This window comes from Tamandua tetradactyla, chromosome 12, assembly GCF_023851605.1.
Source record: "Tamandua tetradactyla isolate mTamTet1 chromosome 12, mTamTet1.pri, whole genome shotgun sequence".
In the NCBI taxonomy this organism is placed as follows: Eukaryota; Metazoa; Chordata; class Mammalia; order Pilosa; family Myrmecophagidae; genus Tamandua; species Tamandua tetradactyla.
Genome location: NC_135338.1, coordinates 22,271,533 through 22,297,237, shown reverse-complemented (window position 1 = coordinate 22,297,237; position 25,705 = coordinate 22,271,533). Strand labels below are relative to the sequence as shown.

At 37.7% G+C, this 25,705-nt stretch overlaps 1 protein-coding gene across 1 annotated transcript in view; it reads right to left on the bottom strand.

The window, feature by feature from the left end:
* FNTB (farnesyltransferase, CAAX box, subunit beta) overlaps positions 1-25,705 on the bottom strand; it is a 92,827-nt gene that overhangs the window by 29,916 nt on the left and 37,206 nt on the right. The window contains exons 5-7 of the mRNA XM_077122722.1: positions 21,947-22,093; positions 21,769-21,852; positions 11,559-11,645 (exon numbers count right to left, since the gene is read on the bottom strand). Coding sequence (XP_076978837.1) covers positions 11,559-11,645; positions 21,769-21,852; positions 21,947-22,093 — 318 coding nt within the window. The remainder of the gene's footprint in view (positions 1-11,558; positions 11,646-21,768; positions 21,853-21,946; positions 22,094-25,705) is intronic.

Sequence of the window (25,705 nt, the reverse complement as noted above, 5' to 3'; positions counted from 1 at the left end):
CCACTACCTTTATACCATAAGCAAGAATCTGGAAGATTCCTCTCTAAGCAAACTGATAAGCCCAAGGAAAAAACCAACTGTTATCAATATATGAGAATTTGCCAGTAAAATGCCCGGATCAGCATCACTGTACTTTATTCTTCTTACCAGAATTTCACTTGTGATTATGAACAGACAGCTGTTGAACCCCCCCCAGTTTTGAACAAACTTCTCAGAGAGAGAAAGAGAGGGAGAGGCTGAAACAAAAAGAAACTGGGGGAAAAAAAGAAACTGGAGGAAACAATGCAGGGAGCAGAAGATAACTTATAAAAGCTACTTTATTCTTAGATAACATATGTGTAATAAAAATTTTGCAAGGATAAGATACCCATGAAATAAGAACAGGAGACTAAATAAATTTGAAGCATTCAGCAGATAAAAAATGAGCTCTGGAAAATTAAAAATATGACTGCAGACATAAAAACTCAATGGAAAAACTAGAAGATAAAAAATAAGGGAACAAGAGTTAGGGGGAGGTTTGGATTTTCTATTTGGTGAAGGTGTGTTTATTGGCTATCATTCTCTTGGAAACAATGAAATTATCTAAAATTGAAAGTGTTGATGGATTGTTGACTTTGGACATTACAGATGAGGCCCAGTAGATAGAGGTGGCTAAAAGATGCACTGACTGAGAAGTAGGTTGGCGAACAATGGTGTAAACATATGTTTGAACAGTGTTGCTACAAAAAAGGCATGAAGTTGTGAGGCAGGCAATAATGTGAATGAACGTGTGGGACATTTGGTGAGGCAAAATAAGCCAGAAACAAAAGAGCAAATATTGTATGATCTGACATAGAAAATACTTATAAGAAAACTGGGCCCTAGATTGTAAGCTCTTATAGCAGTCACATTTAGTCCAGAGTGGTAATCGTTATTTCTGGATTTTGAAGGTCTGTTTTATATATGTATAGCCTGGTATTTAGAGATATGAATGAAGCCGATCAAGTCAGGATTAAAGTAATTCAGAATTCACAAATTTTATGAATATATATTATTCAAAGAGAAGGAGGAGTGTAACAGAGAAGATAGGATTTAACAAATGAATAACACTGCTGTATCATTATACTGATATTTCTTTTGGTCTCCAGTGTGTTAGAGCAGTTAGAAGAAAAAAATGAAAAAATTGTGGAACTATAACCCATACCAAACTTTAAAATCTATTCTGTAACTACTTGTTAAAATGTGCTTGGAAATTTATTGCTTTTTTGTATATATGTTATATTTCATAATAAAAACAAAAGTTAAAATAAAAAAGATAAGGATATGTCTCAGAAAGCATGTAGTGGGTTGAATGATGAAACACCCCCCCCCCCCACTCCAAACTTATGCCCATCCAGAACCTCAGAACTCATTGACCACATTTGGAAATGGGGTCTGTATGGTTATAACTAAAGTAAGGATTGAGATGAGCTTACACTAGATTAGGATGGGCCCTAAATCCAATTAGAGAGTCCTTATAAGAGACAGAAAAGGACACACAGGCATATGTATGAATACAGAGGCACAGAATGGAGTTATGCTGCCACAAGTCAAGAAACACCAAGAGCCACAAAAAGCAGGAAGAGGCAAGGGAGGATTCTTCCTAGAGTCTTTTGAGGAGGTGTAGCCCTGCCAACACCTTAAGTTTGGACTTCTGGCCCCCAGAACCATGAGAGAATAAATTTCTGTTGTCATAACTACCAAGTTTGTGGTCATTTGTTACAGCAGCCCTAGGAAATGAATACAAAGTACAAGTAAAAAAGATTAGGAGAACGGAAACAGGCTAAAAAAGATTTTAAAATTTAGAAGATCAATCAAGAAGACAATACCCTAATAAGAGGATGTTACAAAAAGAGGGAACACACACAAAAAAAAGTAGGGAAGAAATTATCAAAGAAATAATATAATGAAGTTTCTTGGAACTAAAGTATATGCACTTCCAGACTGAAAAGGCCTGCCGAGTGCCCAGCAGAATGAATGAAAAAAAAAAAAAAAAAAGATACATATCAAGGCACATTATCATGAAATTTTCAAACAGCAAGAATAAATATTCCAAAAGCTTCCAGAGATGAAGGTGCGGTGGGGATGCAAAAAAAAAAGAGAGAAACGAAAGAAAACATAAAAGATTGGGGCTCACAACAGCATTTAAAGGCAGTCTAGTGCAGTGGTTATCTGTATATCGACTTAATTATTAAATTCAATATCCTACCATCTGACATATAAGGAAACTATGATATAGAGTGGTTAAATAACTTGCCCAAGGCATACAGCTAGTAAGTGGTAAAACTGGGATTCAAACCCAGACAAAGCTTCACATCCAGTATAAATGCCTATCAAATCAATCCTCCCACAAACAACCTCTATAAACTCTGGACAAAATATAAACAATGAATTCCTGACAGCTTAGAAAACTGAAAAACAAGAAGGTACACTTTATGGGGATTTGAAACTTGGAGCAAACAAGAGCCAGAGGTTAGGCCTTCCCCTCCCCAACCCTTTTTTGCTGCCAGTCTGTCTAAGGACAGCCACAGCCACCAAGCCAGTAGGGCAACAGCAGCTCAGAGATGGGGGAAGGAAGATAAAACTCGAATAGAAAGCCCATCATCTTTCTAACAGGAAGAACCAGGCTGCCAGAGAGTGAGGAGGAACCACAGAAAGGGTAAAGCCAGAAAAAGAAACCCCCAAATTCTGTGTTTAAATCACACATACATTTGGCAAACTGAAAGCAGCTTCTAACCAAGGACTGACCTGAGATCTGAACTGCTGCCCACTGCAGATGGGACAGTTTGTAGTTTGAGTCTAACCATGTTGATTGCCTGCTACTCTTTGGAATAATGTAACAGAATTTAGTCTCAACAATGAACCATTATAATGTCCATGACACAATTCAAAATTATTTGATATAGGAAAAGGCAGGAAAATGTGACCCAGTCTCAAGGGAAAAGAATTCAATACGTGACAAAACCAAGATGACCAGATGTCTGGCTAGTATTTTAAACAGCTATTATAACTATATATTTATCTCAGTAAGGTAATATACACTTGCTGTGAATAAAAAAGACGACAATGGTGCTGCAATAACTGGACACTCACACGGTAAAAGAATGAAGCCTGACCCCCATTGCACAGCACACAAAAGTAAAATAAAATAAAATAGATTAAAAAGATGGGAAAATCTCAGCTGAGGAACCAAATCCAGGCAATATATCTTGAAAGCCTGTACTCTCAATCTCTAAACTATAGCTACCTTACTATTGGGCATTACATAATAAATGCTCAATAAACGTTGGCCTTTACTATTACTTTTATTAATAATGACACTGGAAGCTAGAAGATAATGGAGCAATGCTTGCAAAATTCTGAAGGAATAAGTCTATACAATATCCAACTCAGAAATCTCTAACCAAATAAACTATCAATCAGGAATGAAAGTAGAATGAACTCATATGCCAGATCTTAAAAATGTATCTCCTAGGTGTCCTTTTTGGGGGTCTATTGGAACAAGTGCTCCATTAAAACAAGTAAACCGAGAGAAAACTGCCCGCAGAAGCTCAGAGAGAAAGCCATTGAAAGCAGAACCCAGGAGAGAAGGACAAACAGATGTCACCATGTGCCTTTCCATGTAACAGAGGAACCCTGGATGCCAGCAGCCTTTCCTCAAAAAAGTCTTGGAAAGCCTTGGAATTACAGTTTCAAAGACTTTGAGGTTCCTCAAGCAATCATCTGCTTTATTTTACTGATCCTGAAATCGAAGCTCAAAGAGGTTAAGCGGACTTCCGCAGAAGATGGCAGCTTAGAAAGGCGCGCGGTTCTTAGTTCCTCCTCCAGAACAACTAATAAAGAACTAGAAACAGTACAGAACAGCTCCCGGAGCCACGACAGAGACCAGACACACAGTGTACCCCATTCTGGAACGGTTAAGAGACTCCGCTGTGGTGAGGTCCCCGAGAGGCGTGCACTTCCCTGGGCCGCGGCGGCTGGAGCCCCTCCATCCCTCCTTCCCGGGCCGGCTGGGGGCTTCAGATCTGCGGTTCCCCAAGCTGCGGTGGCCGGTGCCCCTCCCCCACACGCGGCTACCCGGGCCAGCTGGGAGCCTCGGAGCGGCGGTTCCCCAAGCCGCGGCGGCCCTCCCACACACAGCTTCCCGGGCCGGCTGGGAGCCTTGGAACAGTGGTTCCCCAAGCCGCAGTGGCCGACATCCCTCCCCCACAGACGACTTCCCGGAGGGAAAGGAAAGAGTCTTCAACAGTAGTAGAGACTGAGCCCAACCTAACACCAATAGTGGCATTAATGAACAACTTCTGACTACTAAAAATAGGCCCTCAGCTCAGGCGAAACGGATCAAGGTGGAAGTCGCCTATTGGGCTAACTGAAAAAGAGGAAAGGGGGCGAAACAGAGCCTTCTGCGGCTGTTTCTACGGAGGCTTTGTTGCCTGTGGGCCCAGCGCTGGGATTACACAGGTTGCAACTGCCCCAAACGCAGAAACAGGCTGCTTTCAGGGCTCTCTACCACCTGAACCTTCCCCACAGGAGGGGTGAAAAGCAACTCAGGTGGAATCCCTCTCTCAAGGAATTCAGATCCCAGGACTTCACAATTTGAAGCCATTAAAACCAACCTACAACCTTTCCTCTGTTTCCACCACACACCCAGCAGCGAGAGTCTTCCAAAGTTAAAGGAGCCACAACATCTTTTGCTGGTGGGACCTGCAGACAGACAAGCACCACATACTGGGCAGGATAAGAAAAACAGAGCCCAGAGACTTCACAGGAAAGTCTTTCAACCTGCTGGGTCCCACACCCGGGGAAATCTGATTAAATGCCCAGACGCCAGCAAAAAATAACAAATCACACCAGGAAAATTGAAGATATGGCCCAGTCAAAGGAACAAATCAATAGTTCAAATGAGATACAGGAGCTGAGACAACTAATGCTGAATATACGAACAGAAATGGAAAACCTCTTCAAAAACCAAATCAATAAATTGAGGGAGGACATGAAGAAGGCATGGGATCAACAAAAAGAAGAAATGGAAAGTCTGAAAAAACAAATCACAGACCTTATGGGAATGAAAGACACAGTAGAAGAGATGAAAAAAACAATGGAAACCTACAATGGTAGATTTAAAGAAACAGAGGCTAGAATTAGTGAACTGGAGGATGGAACATCTGAAATCCAAAAAGAAACAGAAACCATAGGGAAATGAATGGAAAAATTTGAGCAGGGGCTCAGGGAATTGAATGATAATATGAAGCGCACAAATATACGTGTTGTGGGTGTCCCAGAAGGAAAAGAGAAGGGAAAAGGAGGAGAAAAACTAATGGGAGAAATTATCACTGAAAATTTCCCAACTCTTATGAAAGACCTAAAATTACAGGTCCAAGAAGTGCAGCACACCCCAAAGAGAATAGATCCAAATAGGCGTTCTCCAAGACACTTACTAGTTAGAATGTCAGAGGTCAAAGAGAAAGAGAGGATCTTGAAAGCAGCAAGAGAAAAACAATCCATCACATACAACGGAAACCCAATAAGACTATACATAAATTTCTCAGCAGAAACCATGGAAGCTAGAAGACAGTGGGATGATATATTTAAATTACTAAAAGAGAAAAACTGCCAACCAAGAATTCTATATCCAGCAAAACTGTCCTTCAAAAATGAGGGAGAAATTAAAACATTTTCAGACAAAAAGTCACTGAGAGAATTTGTGACCAAGAGACCAGCTCTGCAAGAAATACTAAAGGGAGCACTAGAGTCAGATACGAAAAGACAGAAGAGAGAGGTATGGAGAAGAGTGTAGAAAGAAGGAAAATCAGATATGATATATGTAATACAAAAGGCAAAATGGTACAGGAAAGTATTACCAACAGTAATAACACTAAATGTTAATGGACTGAATTCCCCAGACATAGACTGGCAGAATGGATTAAAAAACAGGATCCTTCTATATGCTGTCTAAAGGAAACACATCTTAGACACAAAGATAAACATAGGTTGAAAGTGAAAGGTTGGGAAAAGATATTTCATGCAAATAACAACCAGAAAAGAGCAGGAGTAGCTACACTAATATCCAACAAATTAGACTTCAAATGTAAAACAGTTAAAAGAGACAAAGAAGGATACTATCTACTAATAAAAGGAACAATTAAACAAGAAGACATAACAATCATAAATATTTATGCACCGAATCAGAATGCCCCAAAATACGCAATCACTGAAAAGGGAAATAGACACATCTACCATAATAGTTGGAGACTTCAATTCGCCACTCTCATCAACGGACAGAACATCTAGACAGAGGATCAATAAAGAAACAGAGAATTTGAATATTACAATAAATGAGCTAGACTTAACAGACATTTATAGGACATTACACCCCACAACAGCAGGATACATCTTTTTCTCAAGTGCTCATGGATCATTCTCAAAGATAGACCATATGCTGGGTCACAAAGCAAGTCTTAACAAATTTAAAAAGATTGAAATCATACACAACACTTTCTCGGATCATAAAGGAATAAAGTTGGAAATCAATAATAGGCGGAGTGCCAGAAAATTCACAAATACGTGGAGGGTCAACAACACACTCTTAAACAACGAGTGGGTCAAAGAAGAAATTGCAAGAGAAATTAGTAAATACCTCAAGGCGAATGAAAACGAAAACACAACATATCAAAACTTATGGGACTCAGTAAAGGCAGTGCTAAGAGGGAAATTTATTGCCCTAAATGCCTATATCAGAAAAGAAGAAAAGGCAAAAATGCAGGAATTAACTGTCCACTTGGAAGAACTGGAGAAAGAACAGCAAACTAACCCCAAAGCAAGCAAAAGGAAAGAAATAACAAAGATTAGAGCAGAAATAAATGAAATTGAAAACAATAGAGAAAATCAATAAGACCAGAAGTTGGTTCTACGAGAAAATCAATAAGATTGATGGGCCCTTAGCAAGACTGACAAAAAGAAGAAGAGAGAGGATGCAAATAAATAAGATCAGAAATGGAAGAGGAGACATAACTACTGACCTCACAGAAATAAAGGAGGTAATAACAGGATACTATGCACAACTTTACGCTAACAAATACAACAATTTAGATGAAATGGACAGGTTCCAGGAAAGACATGAACAACCAACTTTGACTCAAGAAGAAATAGATGACCTCAACAAACCAATCACAAGTAAAGAAATTGAATCAGTCATTCAAAAGCTTCCTAAAAAGAAAAGTCCAGGACCAGACGGTTTCACATGTGAATTCTATCAAACATTCCAGAAAGAATTAGTACCAACTCTCCTCAAACTCTTCAAAAAAATTGAAGTGGAGGGAAAACTACCTAATTCATTCTATGAAGCCAACATCACCCTCATACAAAAACCAGGCAAAGATATTACAAAAAAAAGAAAACTACAGACCAATCTCTCTAATGAACATAGATGCAAAAATCCTCAATAAAATTCTAGCAAATCGTATCCAACAACACATTAAAAGAATTATACATCATGACCAAGTAGGATTCATCCCTGGTATGCAAGGATGGTTCAATATAAGAAAATCAATTAATGTAATACACCATATCAACAAATCAAAGCAGAAAAATCACATGATCATCTCAATTGATGCAGAGAAGGCATTTGACAAGATTCAACATCCTTTCCTGTTGAAAACACTTCAAAAGATAGGAATACAAGGGAACTTCCTTAAAATGATAGAGGGAATATATGAAAAATCCACAGCTAATATCACCCTCAATGGGGAAAAATTGAAAACTTTCCCCCTAAGATCAGGAACAAGACAAGGATGTACATTATCACCACTATTATTCAAAATTGTGTTGGAGGTTCTTGCCAGAGCAATTAGACAAGAAAAAGAAATACAAGGCATCAAAATTGGAAAGGAAGAAGTAAAACTATCACTGTTTGCAGATGATATGATACTATACGTCGAAAACCCGGAAAAATCCACAACAAAACTACTAGAGCTAATAAATGAGCACAGCAATGTAGCAGGTTACAAGATCAACATTCAAAAATCTGTATCATTTCTATACACTAGTAATGAACAAGCTGAGGGGGAAATCAAGAAACGAATCCCATTTACAATTGCAACTAAAAGAATAAAATACCTAGGACTAAATTTAACTAAAGAGACAAAAAACCTATATAAAGAAAACTACAAAAAAACTGCTAAAAGAAATCACAGAAGACCTAAATAGATGGAAGGGCGTACCGTGTTCATGGATTGGAAGACTAAATATAGTTAAGATGTCAATCCTACCTAAATTGATCTACAGATTCAATGCAATACCAATCAAAATCCCAACAATTTATTTTTCAGAAATAGAAAAACCAATAAACAAATTTATCTGGAAGGGCAGGGTGCCCCGAATTCTAAAAACATGTTGAGGAAAAAAAACTAAACTAGAGGTCTCGCGCTGCCTGACTTTAAGGTATATTGTGAAGCCACAGTGGTCAAAACAGCATGGTATTGGCATAAAGATAGATATATCGACCAATGGAATCGAACAGAGTGCTCAGATATAGACCCTCTCATCTATGGACATTTGATCTTTGATAAGGCAGTCAAGCCAACTCACCTGGGACAGAACAGTCTCTTCAATAAATGGTGCCTAGAGAACTGGATATCCATATGCAAAAGAATGAAAGAAGACCCGTATCTCACACCCTATACAAAAGTTAACTCAAAATTGATCAAAGATCTAAACATTAGGTCTAAGACCATAAAACAGTTAGAGGAAAATGTAGGGAGATATCTTATGAAACTTACAATTAGAGGTGGTTTTATGGACCTTAAACCTAAAGCAAGAGCACTGAAGAAGGAAATAAATAAATGGGAGCTCCTCAAAATTAAACACTTTTGTGCATCAAAGAACTTCATCAAGAAAGTAGAAAGACAGCCTACACAATGGGAGACAATATTTGGAAATGACATATCAGATAAAGGTCTAGTATCCAGAATTTATAAAGAGATTGTTCAACTCAACAACAACAAAAAGACAGCCAATCCAATTACAAAATGGGAAAAAGACTTGAACAGACACCTCTCAGAAGAGGAAATACAAATGGCCAAAAGGCACATGAAGAGATGCTCAATGTCCCTGGCCATTAGAGAAATGCAAATCAAAACCACAATGAGATATCATCTCACACCCACCAGAATGGCCATTATCAACAAAACAGAAAGTGACAAGTGCTGGAGAGGATGCGGAGAAAGAGGCACACTTATCCACTGTTGGTGGGAATGTCAAATGGTGCAACCACTGTGGAAGGCAGTTTGGCGGTTCCTCAAAAAGCTGAATATAGAATTGCCATACGACCCAGCAATACCATTGCTGGGTATCTACTCAAAGGACTTAAGGGCAAAGACACAAACGGACATTTGCACACCAATGTTTATAGCAGCGTTATTTACAATTGCAACGAGATGGAAACAGCCAAAATGTCCATCAACAGACGAGTGGCTAAACAAACTGTGGTATATACATATGATGGAATATTATGCAGTTTTAAGACAGGATAAACTTATGAAGCATGTAATAACATGGATGGACCTAGAGAACATTATGCTGAGTGAGTCTAGCCAAAAACTAAAGGACAAATACTGTATGGTCCACTGATGTGAACCGACATTCGAGAATAAACCTGGAATATGTCATTGGTAACAGAGTCCAGCAGGAGTTAGAAACAGGGTAAGATAATGGGTAATTGGAACTGAAGGGATACAGACTGTGCAACAGGACTAGATACAAAAACTCAAAAATAGAAAGCACAATACTACCTAATTGCAATGTAATTATGTTAAAACACTGAATGAAGCTGCATCTGAGCTATAGTTTTTTTGTTTGTTTGTTTGTTCTGTTTTTTTATATATATATTTTTTGTATTTATTTTTATTTTTTCTCTATATTATCATTTTATTTCTTTTTCTGTTGTCTTGCTATTTCTTTTTCTAAATCGATGCAAATGTACTAAGAAATGATGATCATACATCTATGTGATGATATTAAGAATTACTGATTGCATATGTAGAATGGAATGATTTCTAAATGTTGTGTTAATTTTTTTTAATTAATAAAAAAAAAAGAGGTTAAGTGATACTGAGCTATTTTGTTGGTGACAGATTTTTCTGGATAAAAGTACTGGAAAAAAGGCAAAAAAAAAAAAACAAAAACAAGTAAACCAAGAAAAAAGGAAGACAGGGGCTCTAACAAAGGAGCAAAGTAAAGCAAATCTCAGACTGAAAGGAAGCTCCTGGATGCCTGCTGTGCATCAGTCTGTTCAGACTGAAGCAGGAAAGCAGAGGGCTCCAGGAGGGATGACTCATAACACACACACTCACACTCACACACACAAAAGGGAATTGCTGGACTACCTGAAATGTTTGACTTTTTGAAAATAATTTTTAGGTCTTACAGAGAATTTGGAGATGAATTTATGATACACACATTTTATAAAAGAATTAATTACTAACTCCAGGAAAATAAAAGTTAGATAAAAAAAAAATGTGATTGCAGTATACCATATGGTTCGATGAATAAAAAAGATGGTAATGGTATTTTTTATATAGGAATGAGTACTACTTTGATAAAAACAAAAATGAAAACAAACAATATTAGCTTGGGATATCAGTCCATAATAGTATATATGTATCTACAATATCTTTATGTCTACTATAGCAAAAATATTTGAAATATTTGAAGCATCCAGGAAAGTATAGCAAATAAAAAAAATACATCCATTTATCATCTAGTTTTGATTTGGCTATGTACACTTCAGATCCTTTAAATAAATGAATGATTAGTATACAGTTGAAGCTTCCTGTGTACTCCTCCCATATCTCATTTCTTTGGCTCTCTCCCCAGAAATAACCACTATCATGAATTTGGTGTTTCTCCTTCCAATGCATATTTTCATATTATTACTACAGGATTCTTCCCATAATTTAGAATTATCTGCATGTTTTCAAATTTTAATTAAATTTAAGTATGGATATCCATGCTTTAATTTTTTTTCACTCAACATTATGGTTTTGAGACTTACCACTATTGTACACATAGCTCTAGTTCAATCATTTTAACTGCTCAATATATTCCAGTGTGACGATACCACAACTCACATATTCATTCTCATGCTTATGGACATTTAACCTGTTTCCAGCTTTTTGCTATTATCAATGATTCCTATACTTCTTTGCTGCATGTGTGTTGAGAGTTTCTGTAGGAGTGAATTAATGGACTATATGCAACAGCATCTTTAAGATGTTCCCACATTGCTCTCCAAACTGGTTAAATCAATTTAGACTCCCACTAACACTCCTTAGCAAAGTTTTTGACCTTTGGTAATCTAAAAAACTGTACAACATTAAAGAAAGCCTAGAAAACAAAATTTTTAATTACTTTTTAAATTCATGACCTTACAATATCTCTTGTAATTTTATATTCCCTTCCAATCCTTTTTCATTTTAGTTTTAGATGTAAACTCTTGACCACTTGCAGTCACAGGGGCCAGGAAAAATCCCAGCTTCTCTCACCTTGCTATCCATTCAGCGGTGCCCTCAAAAAGGTCAGGAGTGATGATGTTGGTCAGAGAAGCTACTGAGGCAGCACAGTACGCACTTCTGGAAGGACAGAAATAGAGGGGGAAGGTGTTAATCTTTAAGGAAGAGACTAAATAAGGTTCACTGAACTTCTTGGATGGGTTGCTCTCTTTGCCTATCAAGCTGTAATCACCTCCTGTCCTCACTCTTGGCACATGGTCAGTCCTCCTGGGTCTCCAACTGAGAACTCTGACATTCTATTTGGATAGAGTTGCTCACGGCATGGCTTCAGTGAAAGAACATGACATTCTATTCTCCCTACCTCCACATGGTCAAATCTACATCAGAGGAAATAACAGCCATATTAATTCATGTTAAAAGTGAAATTAGCTCTTCTTTCAAAGACCTATAATGACTCCCACAATTCCACAATGTCATTCAGGTATTTCTAACTAGCTCACTCATTCATATGATAGCACTATTTTAGATCCAGGATTTCTGCCTCTTCATGGCATGGAAGCATGAAAGGCTCGCTGTATTTTTTCAGCAATAGACACACTCCAAACCAGACCACCAGACTTTAATGGATGCTTAGATCCAACAAGGCAGAGAGGAATAGATAAGCCCTATACCGAATAGATGAGATATATTTCTTAAACCTCTTGAGGGAGGTAAGAATTTTGATTTCAAGCACTCCATCACCACCATACCACATACACACACTTTTAAATGAAAAAGAAAGAACATGTCTATTTATTTTAAATGTTTTCCTACTTAATTTGGAATAATTCTTGCCATTCAATCCTCCCAGCCCTAATTCTTCCTGGGACACATTTTATTTCAGTTTCTCTTTCTGTTATGCAACATGTCCATAGACTTCCTTTTCTTCCCTTCTTTAGTCTTTTCAAACATCCAGCATCTCAGCTGCATTTTATGTTGCGAACAAAAGCTGTTTGTTCTAATTCTGCTCACAAATCCTTTTTCTAAGGTCTTCCCTAAGGAACATAAAAGGGAGGGAAAAAAAGGATTTAGTTTCCTTCTTCTTCAACACAGACATAACACCAGGAAAAACTTTCTGAGATGTTCCAAAAAAAAGTCTCTACAGAAGTTGTAAACATTATCATTCTACCACCATTTTTAACAGCCCTGCCCATGCTGTCCAAAGTCACAGCAAAGGTTTAGTTACGTTGGCAGGTTTAATTATGCAAGTCGTACATTCCAACACCCATTGTGATCACTTACCATAAGACTAACTTCTAAGAGATGATCTAACTTCCTTCAGGTCTTGAGCCTCCCAAAGAGGTTCAAAAATATTTGTTCTTGAGTCCTAATGTACCCTCTAGAACAGAGGCAGCCAGTAATGTAGTCTGCCTCTCACATATAAAAGAACTGAGAAATGAAGTCAAGTTACTAATCCTAGATTGCACATAGAGACAGGGAAGGAACAATACAACCATTTTACATAGCTTTCTTTCTCTCTCCCTCCATTAGTCATCAGGTCCCACAAATTTGTCCACTTCTCTTTATTCTCACTGTCGTCACTCAAATCCAAGTCACCATTTTATTCTATTTGAATCAATCCCCTGCCCAATCTCCATCCCTTTAGCCCTGAGCCAATGTTCTTTACTGAAACACTAACAGCCATTCACTGCAACTGGAGAACTTCTAATGAAATATAAATCAGATTATGCCACTCTCTGCTTCAAACCCTTTACGGCTTCCTACTGCCCTTAAAGTAGACTCCAGATGCCTTCAGGATAAAAAATGAATAATAGGGGGAGATAATGGGTAAAAATTGGGTAGACTGAATTACTAGTGGTCAATGAGAGGGAGGGGTAAGGGATATGGGATGTATAAGTTTTTTCATTTTTCTCTTTATTTCTTTTTTTTGTAGTGATGCAAATATTGTAAAAATAATCACGGTGATGAATACACAACTATGTTATGATAGTATGAGCCACTGATTTTACACCATGTATGGATTGTATGTGTATGAAGATTTCTCAATAAAAATATTTAAAAAAAAAAAAGAAGGGACATCTCTGTTTACCCCAGAAGGGGTACAAGCTAGCCTTCAGATGCCAAACAATGGTGACTCATCATTGCTATCTTCCTCCAGGTCAAATCCTCTTGACAGGCAACTCTGATCCTGGCTGGTGCTTCCAGGCCAAGGGCAATTAAAGAAATACCAAGCAAAACATGATGGAATTGGGATACTAGAAACCAGGCAAAACATGAAAACTGGAGGTGATATACTAGATTTCTGATCCTCTACACAAATGAAAATACGCAATACAAATCTGTATGCAAAAAAATACCACAGAGATCTTGCCAGTGTTTGCTTGCTTTGACCTAATAATCTCAGTAAGTCCTAAAAAGTTAAAATTTAAGACTGTGAGTGTTTCATTGGAATAGCTATAGAAGGGGAATGAAAATGTAGTGCCCATGAGGGGTAAATCTTTTTACTTTCTCTGTAAGAAGAGTCAGCACAATACTGCTTTACCTCAATAGTTACATTGGCTTCACTGGTTTGTACAGATTCCTGGTCTAATTTTTTTGTTTGAAGCAACAGGTCACAGATAGAAGAAAATCCTTTACTAAAGGCCTTCACAGTCAAGTTACCTACTTTTGTCTGTGATCTTTTTTATGTCCCATAACTTTCATGTTTTTTCTTCTCCTACACTTTTAAACCAATGGTTTTCTATTTCACATAAACCAGAATATTAATCAACTTGTATAGAAGCAAACACACAAATAGGAAATAAGATGGCCTTGCTCTAGAAGCCACCTCCCAAAAAGGTATTTCTCAGACCAAATAAGAAAAAAAGTGGTATATAATCTCAATGACCTAGTGTCTTTGAAAAATGACTCACTTAATGAAATCTCTATATCCTTCCTAAGTAATCTCCTGCCAGGTGAGCAAACTACTTACTGAATACATTAAGACACTTCTTGAGTAAAATAATAATTTTGAACACCCTGGTACCAAGCAGTTAATGCAACTCTATTGCATTGTACTCTATAGGCCCATAAGGGTTTCTGCAGCACCCAAAGCGACTCTCATACCCTGTGGGAGGATCTCAAGTATTAAAAATTCTCATGATTTCATCAAATTCAGTCAGAAAATATTGACTAAGTCCCTTCTAGTCCCAGTTAGACGAAAGACTATATTGCACTATAGCATTATCATATACTATAGGATATCATTTTATACCAAACAAATGTATTTTTAACTTTTAATACAAAAGCATTTGATTCTGTTTGTCTTACTTATGTTTTGACATTTACATAAAAGGTGATAATAATGTAAAAATACATTGCTAGGCTCTGCCCCAAACAAGATGGCAGAATGATAAGCTACAAGGCTCTGTCCCCAGACAGAAGTTTTTTCTTTTTTTAAAAAATGTATTTATTTATTAATTTTAAAAAATTAAGAACAAACAAAAACACTAACATATCATTCCATTCTACATATATAATCAGTAATTCTCAATATCATCACATAGTTGCATATTCATCATTTCTTAGATCATTTGCATCAATTCAGAAAAAGAAATAAAAGAGAACAGAAAAAGAAATAAAACGATAACAGAGAAAAAAAAAGATTATACATACCATACCCCTTATCCCTCACTTTCATTTATCACTAGCATTTCAAACTAAATTTATTTTAACATTTGTTTCCCCTATTATTTATTTTTATTCCATATGTTCTACTTGTCTGTTGATATGGTAGATAAAAGGAGCATCAGACACAAGGTTTTCACTATCACGCAGTCACATTGTGAAAGTTATATCATTATTCAATCATCGTCAAGAAACATGGCTACTGGAACACAGCTCTACATTTTCAGGCAGTTTCCTCCAGCCTCTCCATTACATCTTGAATAACAAGGTGATATCTACTTAATGCATAAGAATAACCTCCAGGATAACCTCTCGACTCTGTTTGGAATCTCTCAGCCATTGACACTTTGTCTCATTTCACTCTTCCCCCTTTTGGTCGAGAAGGTTTTCTCAATCCTTTGATGCTGAGTCTCAGCTCATTCTGGAATTTCTGTCCCACATTGCCAGGAAGGTTCAAACCCCTGGGAGTTATGTCCCCCGTAGACAGGGGGAGGGTAGTGAGTTTGCTTGTTGTGTTGGCTGGAGAGAGAGAGGCCACATCTGAGCAACAAAAGAGGCTCTCTTGGAGGTGACTCTTAGGCCTCAATTTTAAGTAGACTTGACCTATCCTTTGTGGGGTTAAGTTTCATATGAACAAATCCTACACTGGGAGCTCAGTCTATAGCTTTGGTTGTCCACACAGCTTGTGAGAATATCAAGAATTCAACTTGGGGAAGCTGAATTTCTCCCCGTCCTCACCATTCCCTGAAGGGGACTTTGCAAATACCTTTCCACTCACTGATCGAATCACTCGGGGATTCATCGGGGCATCACTCTGGACAGAGCAACAAAATCTCATGTCCTACCCAAGATTCCAAGTACTTATGGTGTTCAATCAAGCTATCTACATAAGTTATATTAGGAAATGCACTAGTCAAAATATAAACTTTGTACCAAATAAATATTTTTTGCTTTAGTCTCACATATAAGGTAAGATTTTAAAATATTAATTACCATCTATTTTCAGCACCCTGCAGTAATGACATTCCTTTGTTCTTCCTCATGCACAGTTTTAAAATTTGTACATTTAGTCACTATTTTTATACACTCTAGGCATTCCTAGATTATACCATCTCAATCTTTAACACCTATCTTTCTTTCTGATTTCATTTATGCCCCCAGCCCTCCTCCCTCTATCATTCTCACATGCAGCTTCATTCAGTGCTTTAACATAATTGTATTATAGTTAGGTAGTATTGTGCTGTCCATTTCTGAGTTTTTATATTCAGTCCTGTTGCACATTCTGTATCCCTTCAGCTCCAATTATCCAATATCTTACCCTATTTCTATCTTCTGATGGTCTCTGTTACCAAGGAAATACTCCAAGTTTATTCACTAATGTCAGTTCATATCAGTGAGACCATACAGTACTTGTCCTTTTGTTTTTGGCTTATCTCACTCAGCATAATGTTCTCAAGGTCCATCCATGTTGTTACATACTTCATAACTTTATTCTGTCTTAAAGCTGCATAATATTCCATTGTATGTATATACCACTGTTTGTTTAGCCACTAGTGTGTTGATGGACATTTTGGCTGTTTCCATCTTTTTGCAATTGTAAATAATGCTGCTATAAACATTGGTGTGCAAATGTCTGTTTGTGTCTTTGCCCTTATATCCTTTGAGTAGATACCTAGCAATGGTATTGCCGGGTCATATGGCAATCCTATATTCAGCTTTTTGAGGAACCACCAAACTGCCTTCCACAGCGGTTGCACCATTTGACATTCCCACCAACAGTGAATAAGTGTGCCTCTTTCTCCACATCCTCTCCAGCACCTGTCATTTTCTGTTTTGTTGACAATGGCCATTCTGGTGGGTGTGAGATGATATCTCATTGTGATTTTGATTTGCATTTCTCTAATGGCCAGGGACGTTGAGCATCTCTTCATGTGCCTTTTGGCCATTTGTATTTCCTCTTCTGAGAAGTGTCTGTTCAAGTCTTTTTCCTATTTTGTAATTGGATTGGCTGTCTTTTTGTTGTTGAGTTGCACAATCTCTTTATAAATTCTGGATACTAGACCTTTATCTGATATGTCGTTTCCAAATATTGTCTCCCATTATGTAGGCTGTCTTTTTACTTTCTTGATGAATTTCTTTGATGCGCAAAAGTGTTTAATTTTGAGGAGTTCCCATTTCTTTCTTTCTTTCTTCAGTGCTCTTGCTTTGGGTATAAGGTCTATAAAACCACCTCCAAGTATAAGATTTATAAGATATTTCTCTATATTTTCCTCTAACTGTTTTATGGTCTTAGACCTAATGTTTAGATCTTTGATCCATTTTGAGTTAACTTTTGTATAGGGTGTTGAGGTATGGGTCCTCTTTCATTCTTTTGCATATGGATATCCAGTTCTTCAGGCACCATTTATTGAAGAGTCTGTTCTGTCCCAGGTGAGTTGGCTTGACTGCCTTATCAAAGATCAATTGTGCATAGATTAAAGGGTCTATATCTGAACACTCTATTCGATTCCATTGGTCAATATATCTATCTATATGCCAGTACCATGCTGTTTTGACCACAGACAGAAGTTTTAAACCAGAAAGAAATGGCAAAAACATTTTCGTCAAAGCTCCAGAAAACAGTTAAAAGATTACAGTAACAGGGTAAGCAATGAATCAATTTAAGGGCTAACTAAAAGCAATAGGATCTCATGGCACCCTGGTTGAGCACAGACTAAGTGAGAGCCCTGGTCTCAGTTTCAATGAGAGCAGAGTAACACTCATTCATATATATATTGGGAACAGTCTATCTGCTGCTGACCTGAGGGACGCGCTGTACCCAAACTTGTCCTGTGTATAGAAGGCGACTCATAGAGCTGTCTTACAAAACACTGCGGGAGAGCACTCAAGTCTTACTGCCTGGGGGGAGGGATTGCTGGCTGTAGGACACACAGTGCAGTACGGCAATGATGAAGAAACTGGTTCCTAGAAAACAGGTGGGCCCCTGTAAATGGAGGAATTCCTATGGCCACATGATATGCTTAATACAAGATGCAAGTATAAGAAAGGACCAAGAAGGACCATATACTGTGGCCTGCTAGTCTCTAAACTTGTGTGGGTAAGTTCTGAAGGAAAGCACTCACACAGGTAAATCTGCAAAGAACAAGAACAGTGTCTTTTTCTCCTTTTTTATTTTGTTTGTTAGCTCCTGGCATTAAAGGAAAGTTCTGTGATAATACTAGCTAGATACAAGCTTAAGGAACAAACATCACAGAGTCTAAATTTCAGCAAAGCATACTAAAATATGAAAGTGTCCAGGTTTCAACAAAATATTACAAAACATACAAATAAACAGGATATCACAACCAAGGCAAAGGAGAAGATTAACGCATCAGAAGCCATCAACAAGGAGTAACAGACCTGGGACTTTCCAGGCAAAGACATTTTAAAAAATGGTCCTAAATATGCTCAAAGAGCTAAAGGAAAACACAGGCAAAGAATTAAAAGAAATCAGGAAAACAATAAATGAACACAAAGAGTACATCAATAGAGAGATGGAAGTTATGAAAAGGAACCAAACAGGGCTGAAGACCATAGTAACAGAAATTAAAAATTCCCTAGATGGGTTTCAGCTAGATATTACTAGGTGCCACGATCTGCCAAATTTCAACCACAATCATTCCTGTTAACCCTAAAGAACACTCAAGGCTCTATCTGAGATACCACAAAAGTTGCACGCAGTGAGTTCACTTTTTAGAAATCTAAAACTTTCAGGTGGCTCCTAGGCCAGAGAAGTCCTGAAATCCAGAGGTGCCAGTCTCTCTAAGAACATCAACCAATTCCACCCCCCCATCCCATATTGTGGACATCCCTTTTCAATATGAAAAAAGTTAGAATTGCCATAACCCAAATATCCCTAAAGATTAGGAGAAGGGTCTGAGGAGAATGAGGAGTTATAACAGAGAAGTCAGAAAAATGAGTATAACTACTGAATCATTGTATTGATATTTATTTTTAGTCTCAAGTGTATTGGAGCACCTAGAAGGAAAAACTTAAAACTATGGAATTGTAACCCATATCAAACTTTGAAATATGTTCTATAACTACTCGTAAAAAAAAAATGTACTTTGATATTTATTGCTTTTTTGTATATATGCTACATCTTATAATAAAAACTGTTAAAATAAAAAATTCTCTAGATACATTCAACAGTAGATTGGATCTAAGAGAAGAATTAGTGAATCTGAAGATAAGACAGTTGAAATCTTCTACTCTGAGGGGCAGAAATAGGAATGAGAAAAGTGAACAGAACCTAGAGAACCTATTGGACACCATCAAGCGTACCAATATATGCATTGTGGGAATCCCAGAAGGAAAAGAAAGAGAGAAAGGAGCAGAGAAAATATTCAAAAAAAATAATGGCTAAAAACTTCCCAAATTTAACAAAAGGAATGAATATACATATTTAAGATGCTCAATGAACTCCAAAGAGAATAAACCCAAATAGAACTACACCAAGCCATATTATCACCAAACTGCTGAATGCCAAAGATAAAGACAGATTTCTGAAAGCCACAAGACAGAACCAATGTATTACGTAGAAGGGAACCTCAAAAGAATAAATGTTGATTTGCCGTTGAAAACCATAGAGGAAGGGAGTGGGAAAACATTTAAATGCTGAAAGCAAAAAATTGCCAACCATGAATTCTGCATCTGACAAAACTGTCTGTCAAAAATGAGGGTGGGATTAAAACATTCCCAAATAAACAAAAGCTGAGGGACTGGGCGGGCCACAGTGGCTCAGCAGGCAAGAATGCTTGCCTGCCATGCCAGAGGACCTGGGTTCAATTCCCAGTGCCTGCCCATGTAAAAAAAAAAGCTGAGGGACTTTGGCACCACTGAACTGGCCCTACAAGAAATACTAAAGGGAGTTCTGCAGGGTGGAAGGAAAGGACACTAGACGATTGACTGAAGCCACAAGAAGAAACAAAGATCTCCAATAAAGAAAATCACATGGGTAAATAAAAATACCAGTACTTTTTGGTTGGTAGCTCTACTTTCTACTTCTTACAGTATCTAAAAGGCAAATGCATAAAACTTAGTGATAAATCTGTAATTTTGGACTCATAATATATAAACATGTAATTTGTTTACATGTTAAAGGTTGGGGAACAGAGGAGTATAGGAACATAGTGTTTGCACAATTGAAGTTAAGTTGGTATTAAGGCAAATGCAAATATAAGCTCCATAGTAACCACAAAGAAAATATCAGAGAGTGCAAAACTCACAGAGACAGAAAAGACTGTGCAGGTTTCATCAGAGGTGAAGGGCAGGGGCAATGGGAAGTTAACGCAAAATGAGTGTGGGGTTTCTGTTTGGGGTGAAGGGAAAGTTCCAGTAATGGATGATGGTAAGGAAGCAACACTGTGAATGTGACTAATCCTATGGAATGGTATGCTCGGGAGAAGTTGAGATGGGGAAGACAATATTATATATACGTTTCCACAATTAGAAAAAAACAACACAAAAACTAAAGACACAACGACAATTAATGAAATAAGTGATCCTGCACAGGATCTAATTACATGGAGAAGAAATTTCAAAAGGACATTATTGGGAAATAAGAAAAAATTAGAATGTAGAATGCAGACTTCACATTGATAGTAAACTTTTGAAGTTTGATAACTGCACTTAAGGTGATTACATAAGTCAATATCCTTGTTCTTAGGAAATGTACAAGGAAGTATTATATGTTCAAGAAGGATGATATGTGTAACCACTCTCAAATGCTCAGCAAATATAAAGATAGAAAGAAAGAGATAAGGGCAAAAATTGCAAATGTTAAAATTGGTAGATCTGGGTATCTGCAGGGGGTTATATTATTCTTGCAACTGTACTTTAAGTTTGAAATTATTTCAAAATTAAAAATTAAAAAAAATATTGCACTACTGTCATGCTCAGCTTCATGTGTCAACTTGGCCAAGTGGTGGTACCTGGTTGTCTGGTTGGGCAAGTGCTGGCCTGTCTGTTGCAATGAGGACATTTCATAGAATTAGATCATGAGCATGTCAGCTGCATCCACAGCTGATTCCATCTGTAATCAGCCAAGGGGAGTGTCTTCTGCAATGAGTGATGCTCAATCTAATCACTGGAAGCCTTTTAAGGAGGATTCAAAAGAGAAGGGCTCTCTTCCTGCTTTGGCCGGTGAGCCGCTCCTGTGGAGTTTGTCCAGACCTTCGTTGGAATTGTCAGTTTCACATCCTGCCCTGTGGATTTTGGACTCTGCATTCCCACAGTCATGTGAGACTCTTATAAATTTTATATTTGTGAGTGTTCCCTGTTGATTCTGTTTCTCTAGAGAACCCTAATAGAACTACTAGGAAAAGGGCCATCCTGAGGATATCTATATCATATCTGCAATGACTACTGATGGTATCATTTTGATGCTGTGTCATTCTATGAGCCATTCTGTGAGAATAAGACAGCAGCTTCCCAAAGGTTTAATACTGACCCAAATTGTTCCTTCTGTTTGACATCCCTAATGGCAGATAAGCTCTAGAATCTACTGATGCAGCAGCCTGAGAAAAAACCCACTTACCTCACATCCACCTCACCTCCAACATGCATGAGAAAAGAGCCATCAGGTTGCTTCAAGGAGTACAAATACTGAAGAAGTTTCTCTCTGAGAAACAAATGGAAGAGACAGCAATGGTCAGTGCAGCATCAGCAGGCAGGTAGCCCCTATGGATCTCCATCACCGCTAGCTTTGGTTGTACCTGTTAATGACGTCGTAGGCCTCCTCAGTGCCAATGATGCACAGTGCATTGACTGCTGCATATGTGGGTGCAAGGTGTGGGTATTGACCAGGGCCCCCTCCAAAGCCACCTTCTGGGCTTTGACACAGCTCCAGGAACTGACACACACTAGACACACAGCCGAAGGGGGGGAAAAGTCAGAGAGCTTTACCCTTATATTGATAAACACCAAAATCCCACCAGATTCCATGTCTTTTCAATGACCTCCCCACTCCCTCAAAAGGAAAAATAAAAAAATTCTCCTCCTACCTACTGAATATAAAATTTCCCAAAAGACTTAACTCTTCACCCTGCAATCATCAGGTGTGCCCTCCTGAGTTTTTAATTTAAGCACTTGCCTAGTCATGAAGCAAAGAACCTAAGACCAGGCAGAAACAGTCTTTCAGAGAAATAGGGGGAAGAGTCCTATATACTGTGGCTGATCTTTTTGACCAAATCTTTCCCAACCTTTTCGTTCCATTTGCTTCCCTGCATCTGTATTATCTGAACCCTCTTCGTTACCTTTGGGACACTTCCCAGCCTTTGAATGTTGCCTAGAAAGGTGGTACTCAACTACTTCTTTCCGTACTAACTATTCTTGTCTAGAACCTCAGCATACTATGAAGATATAAAGAAATGTCTTTTCACTTTCATCGCCACCTAGGCCCCAGTGGGCTACTGATTTTTATTTCTATCACCAAGAAACAAATTTTTAATGGAGTCCATTTCCATAGTTAGGAGAATGAAAAAGAAGTAGGCTACTATAATGCTCAACGAATTGTGGCAAACCTAAGAGAAACATTGTTGACTCATACCACCTTCTACGAGTTCTTGGAGAATTTTTCATACCAATCCAAAGAGGATCTCACTGTTTATTGAGCGTTTGAATATGTAGAAATAGCCCTTGCCTCCAAACATGACATCAGCTTGCCCAGAAGTTATATTTGCTTTAGGTGAAGCCAAGACAGCCCCTTCCAAAGTCTTCTGAAATTCACCATAAAGGGGTGCTCTAGGAGAAGACTGGTTATCAAATTGTTTGTCCATGACTCAGCAGGGGTCACAGCCTTCATGTCAAGACAAACCTCCACTTAAGAGAATAAGTTGCAAACGTGTGTCTTATAAGGAGCCTTCTTTTCCTGGACTCTCATCTCATTCTTTCTTATCTACCGCTGCCAGAGAGACCACATATGGTTTAATCTCCACTAAGACACAAGTTTATTACTGCTTTCCCACACCATATTAGATGACTTTTGATTTCCAACTTTTTATTATCTGGGCTGGGACAGCAATAGAAAATGCTGCTAACTTGCTACTTGAGTTCTGAAAACTTCACAAGTTAAAAACAATACATATTCACTCCTACTTACACCTAAAATTTTACTGTAGGAAATACAAAAATTGGTAATAAAAGAGAGAAGACAGTTCTGTGGCACATTAATAGTAATTAATTTTCACAGAAAAACTGAGTTTGTTCTTAACATTTTTTCTAAATCATCAATTCTTAAGCAATTTCCCAGAAACAAATAGCTAATAAACTCATGTCTTAAGAAAGGCTGGCTGCAATAGCATGCAAGAAGCTTTCTGTATCACAGAAAGAAAAAGTTTAAGAGATACAAAGCTTAACAGCCATTAAAAAAAAAAAATCATCTATACCTAGTTATCCATTTCCTTTCCCTGTTGCCGAGAAAGAATCACGTGGAATGCAACATGCCTTACCCTATAAGCGTAAAGTCTAGAATAAGCTAGGATCTGAATGTACCAGGCACCTTTAAATCTCTCTCCATGCCAACCTCCCTCAGCTGACATGCTGCATCTAACTGATTTTGGGGTTGTGCTGAGAATGGGGGTTGGGCTTTTCTTGAATATCAGACACTTTGCATTATTGAACATTCTGATTTAGAGGCTTAAGAACTTTTACCTTAAGGGACTGTCAAGTTGACCATGAAGCTGCCAGCTGTCATTAATAGAATACTTAGTAATTTTGAAAACCAAAACGTTAATGATAACTCCACCAAAACATAGAGAGAAATTATCTTATAAGTAGAAATTCGCTATCTAAAAAAGTAAGAAAATCACAAACCAGAAACTTGCAAATACCAAGGGAGGGGGATACTCTGTAAAAAATAAATCTCTACAAACTCCTTCAGTTACATGACTAAAAGATATAGTACATCAATTTTCTTTAAAATCAGCAAGGCATTTCATCCTAGCTTATGTGGAAATTACCAACAAAGGGGGAAGCTATCTTCGAGATTGGGGATTTTCAAACCCAAATTGTGTGTCAGAATCACTGCAGGCTAATACAGAATACAGACACCCAGACTTGCTGAAGTAGGAGACCTCTTTAAAAATACTGCTGAATAATTAAAATCACTTATGGAACATTTTTTTAAAAATCCAGATGTTCAGGTCACACCCCATATCAATTAAATCAGAATCTCTGGGGGTAGGACCTGGATGGCAATAGTTTCAAAAAGTCCCCAGATAAGTCCAATATACAGCCAAGTATCAGTATTTCTCAAAGCTTAATGTGTGTAGAAATCATCTGGGAATCTTGTTAAAAATGCACACAGAATTCAGTAGCTTTAGAGGGGTCTGCAGTTCTAAAAAGCTCCCAGGTAATGATGATGCTGCTGGTCTGACGACCACACTTTGAGTAACAATAGTTAGATCTGTGCTGTCCCAATAGATAGCCACTAGCCACATGTAGCTATCTGAATTTTAAATAAAAGTTAAAATTCAGCTCCTGAGTCATACAAGCCCCACTTCAAGTGTTCAACAGCCACTTGTGGTCACACTACTAGGGAGCACAAGTACAGGAACATTTCCATCATCACAGAAAGTTCTATTGGACACCATCGGGCTATCATTTGATCATTAAGAGTATATAAAATTTGTAAGAGGAGTACGTTCAAAGCAAGTTTGTCAATGAGTTACTGTCACTTTTATAAGGAACTCAAAACTTTAGTTGATAGCTGAGGACTGATTAAGTGACCTGACAAGTGGCTGATTCTAGAAATCACTGTCACCAACTTGAATGAAGGGCTCAAAAGTATGTACAGTAAAGAAGCAAGTAATACAAAATAAGTAAGGAAACATCTTCAAGGTGAGCATTAGAGTCCAGAACAGTGTGAAACAAATAAGAGACCAATCAGAATGAAATCTGTATTAAGTAGCAAGTAATACATTTACAGGGGGTGGGGATGGGCAAAGCATATAAACACAAGATGGGAAATGATTAGGAATACAGCAGAAAAAGGACCACAGATTAGGGCCCATGAGTTGTGAACAACAAGAAAAGATGCTTGCTAAAAGCATCGTAAATACAGTACTAATTAGAACACTAGCTGGCTTTAACCTCCATTTTCCAACTCATATGAAGTTCAGATTAGCATTGTAAAAATAGCTAAACATAAAGGAAGACTAAAGGTTTCATTTTACATAGACAATCACAATGGAAGTTACCCAGCAAAATACCACAAGCATACAAAGTTTAAGTACAAAATCATCCTAGTAAATAAAGAACAAAACTTGAGGCTAATCTGCTGTAAAAATATTTTAGGTTAGATTTAATAAAAAACATCAGCACCAGAACAGGTTATGGTGGACAGATATAAGGTATGGAATGAGTTATAGAGATTATAGCTTTGGAAATAGAAACAATAATCCTTGAACATAATGGCTCAAGTGCAAGACAGATGGGTTGACATCAAGGCTTTTTCTAGCACTGATTTTTTCAAA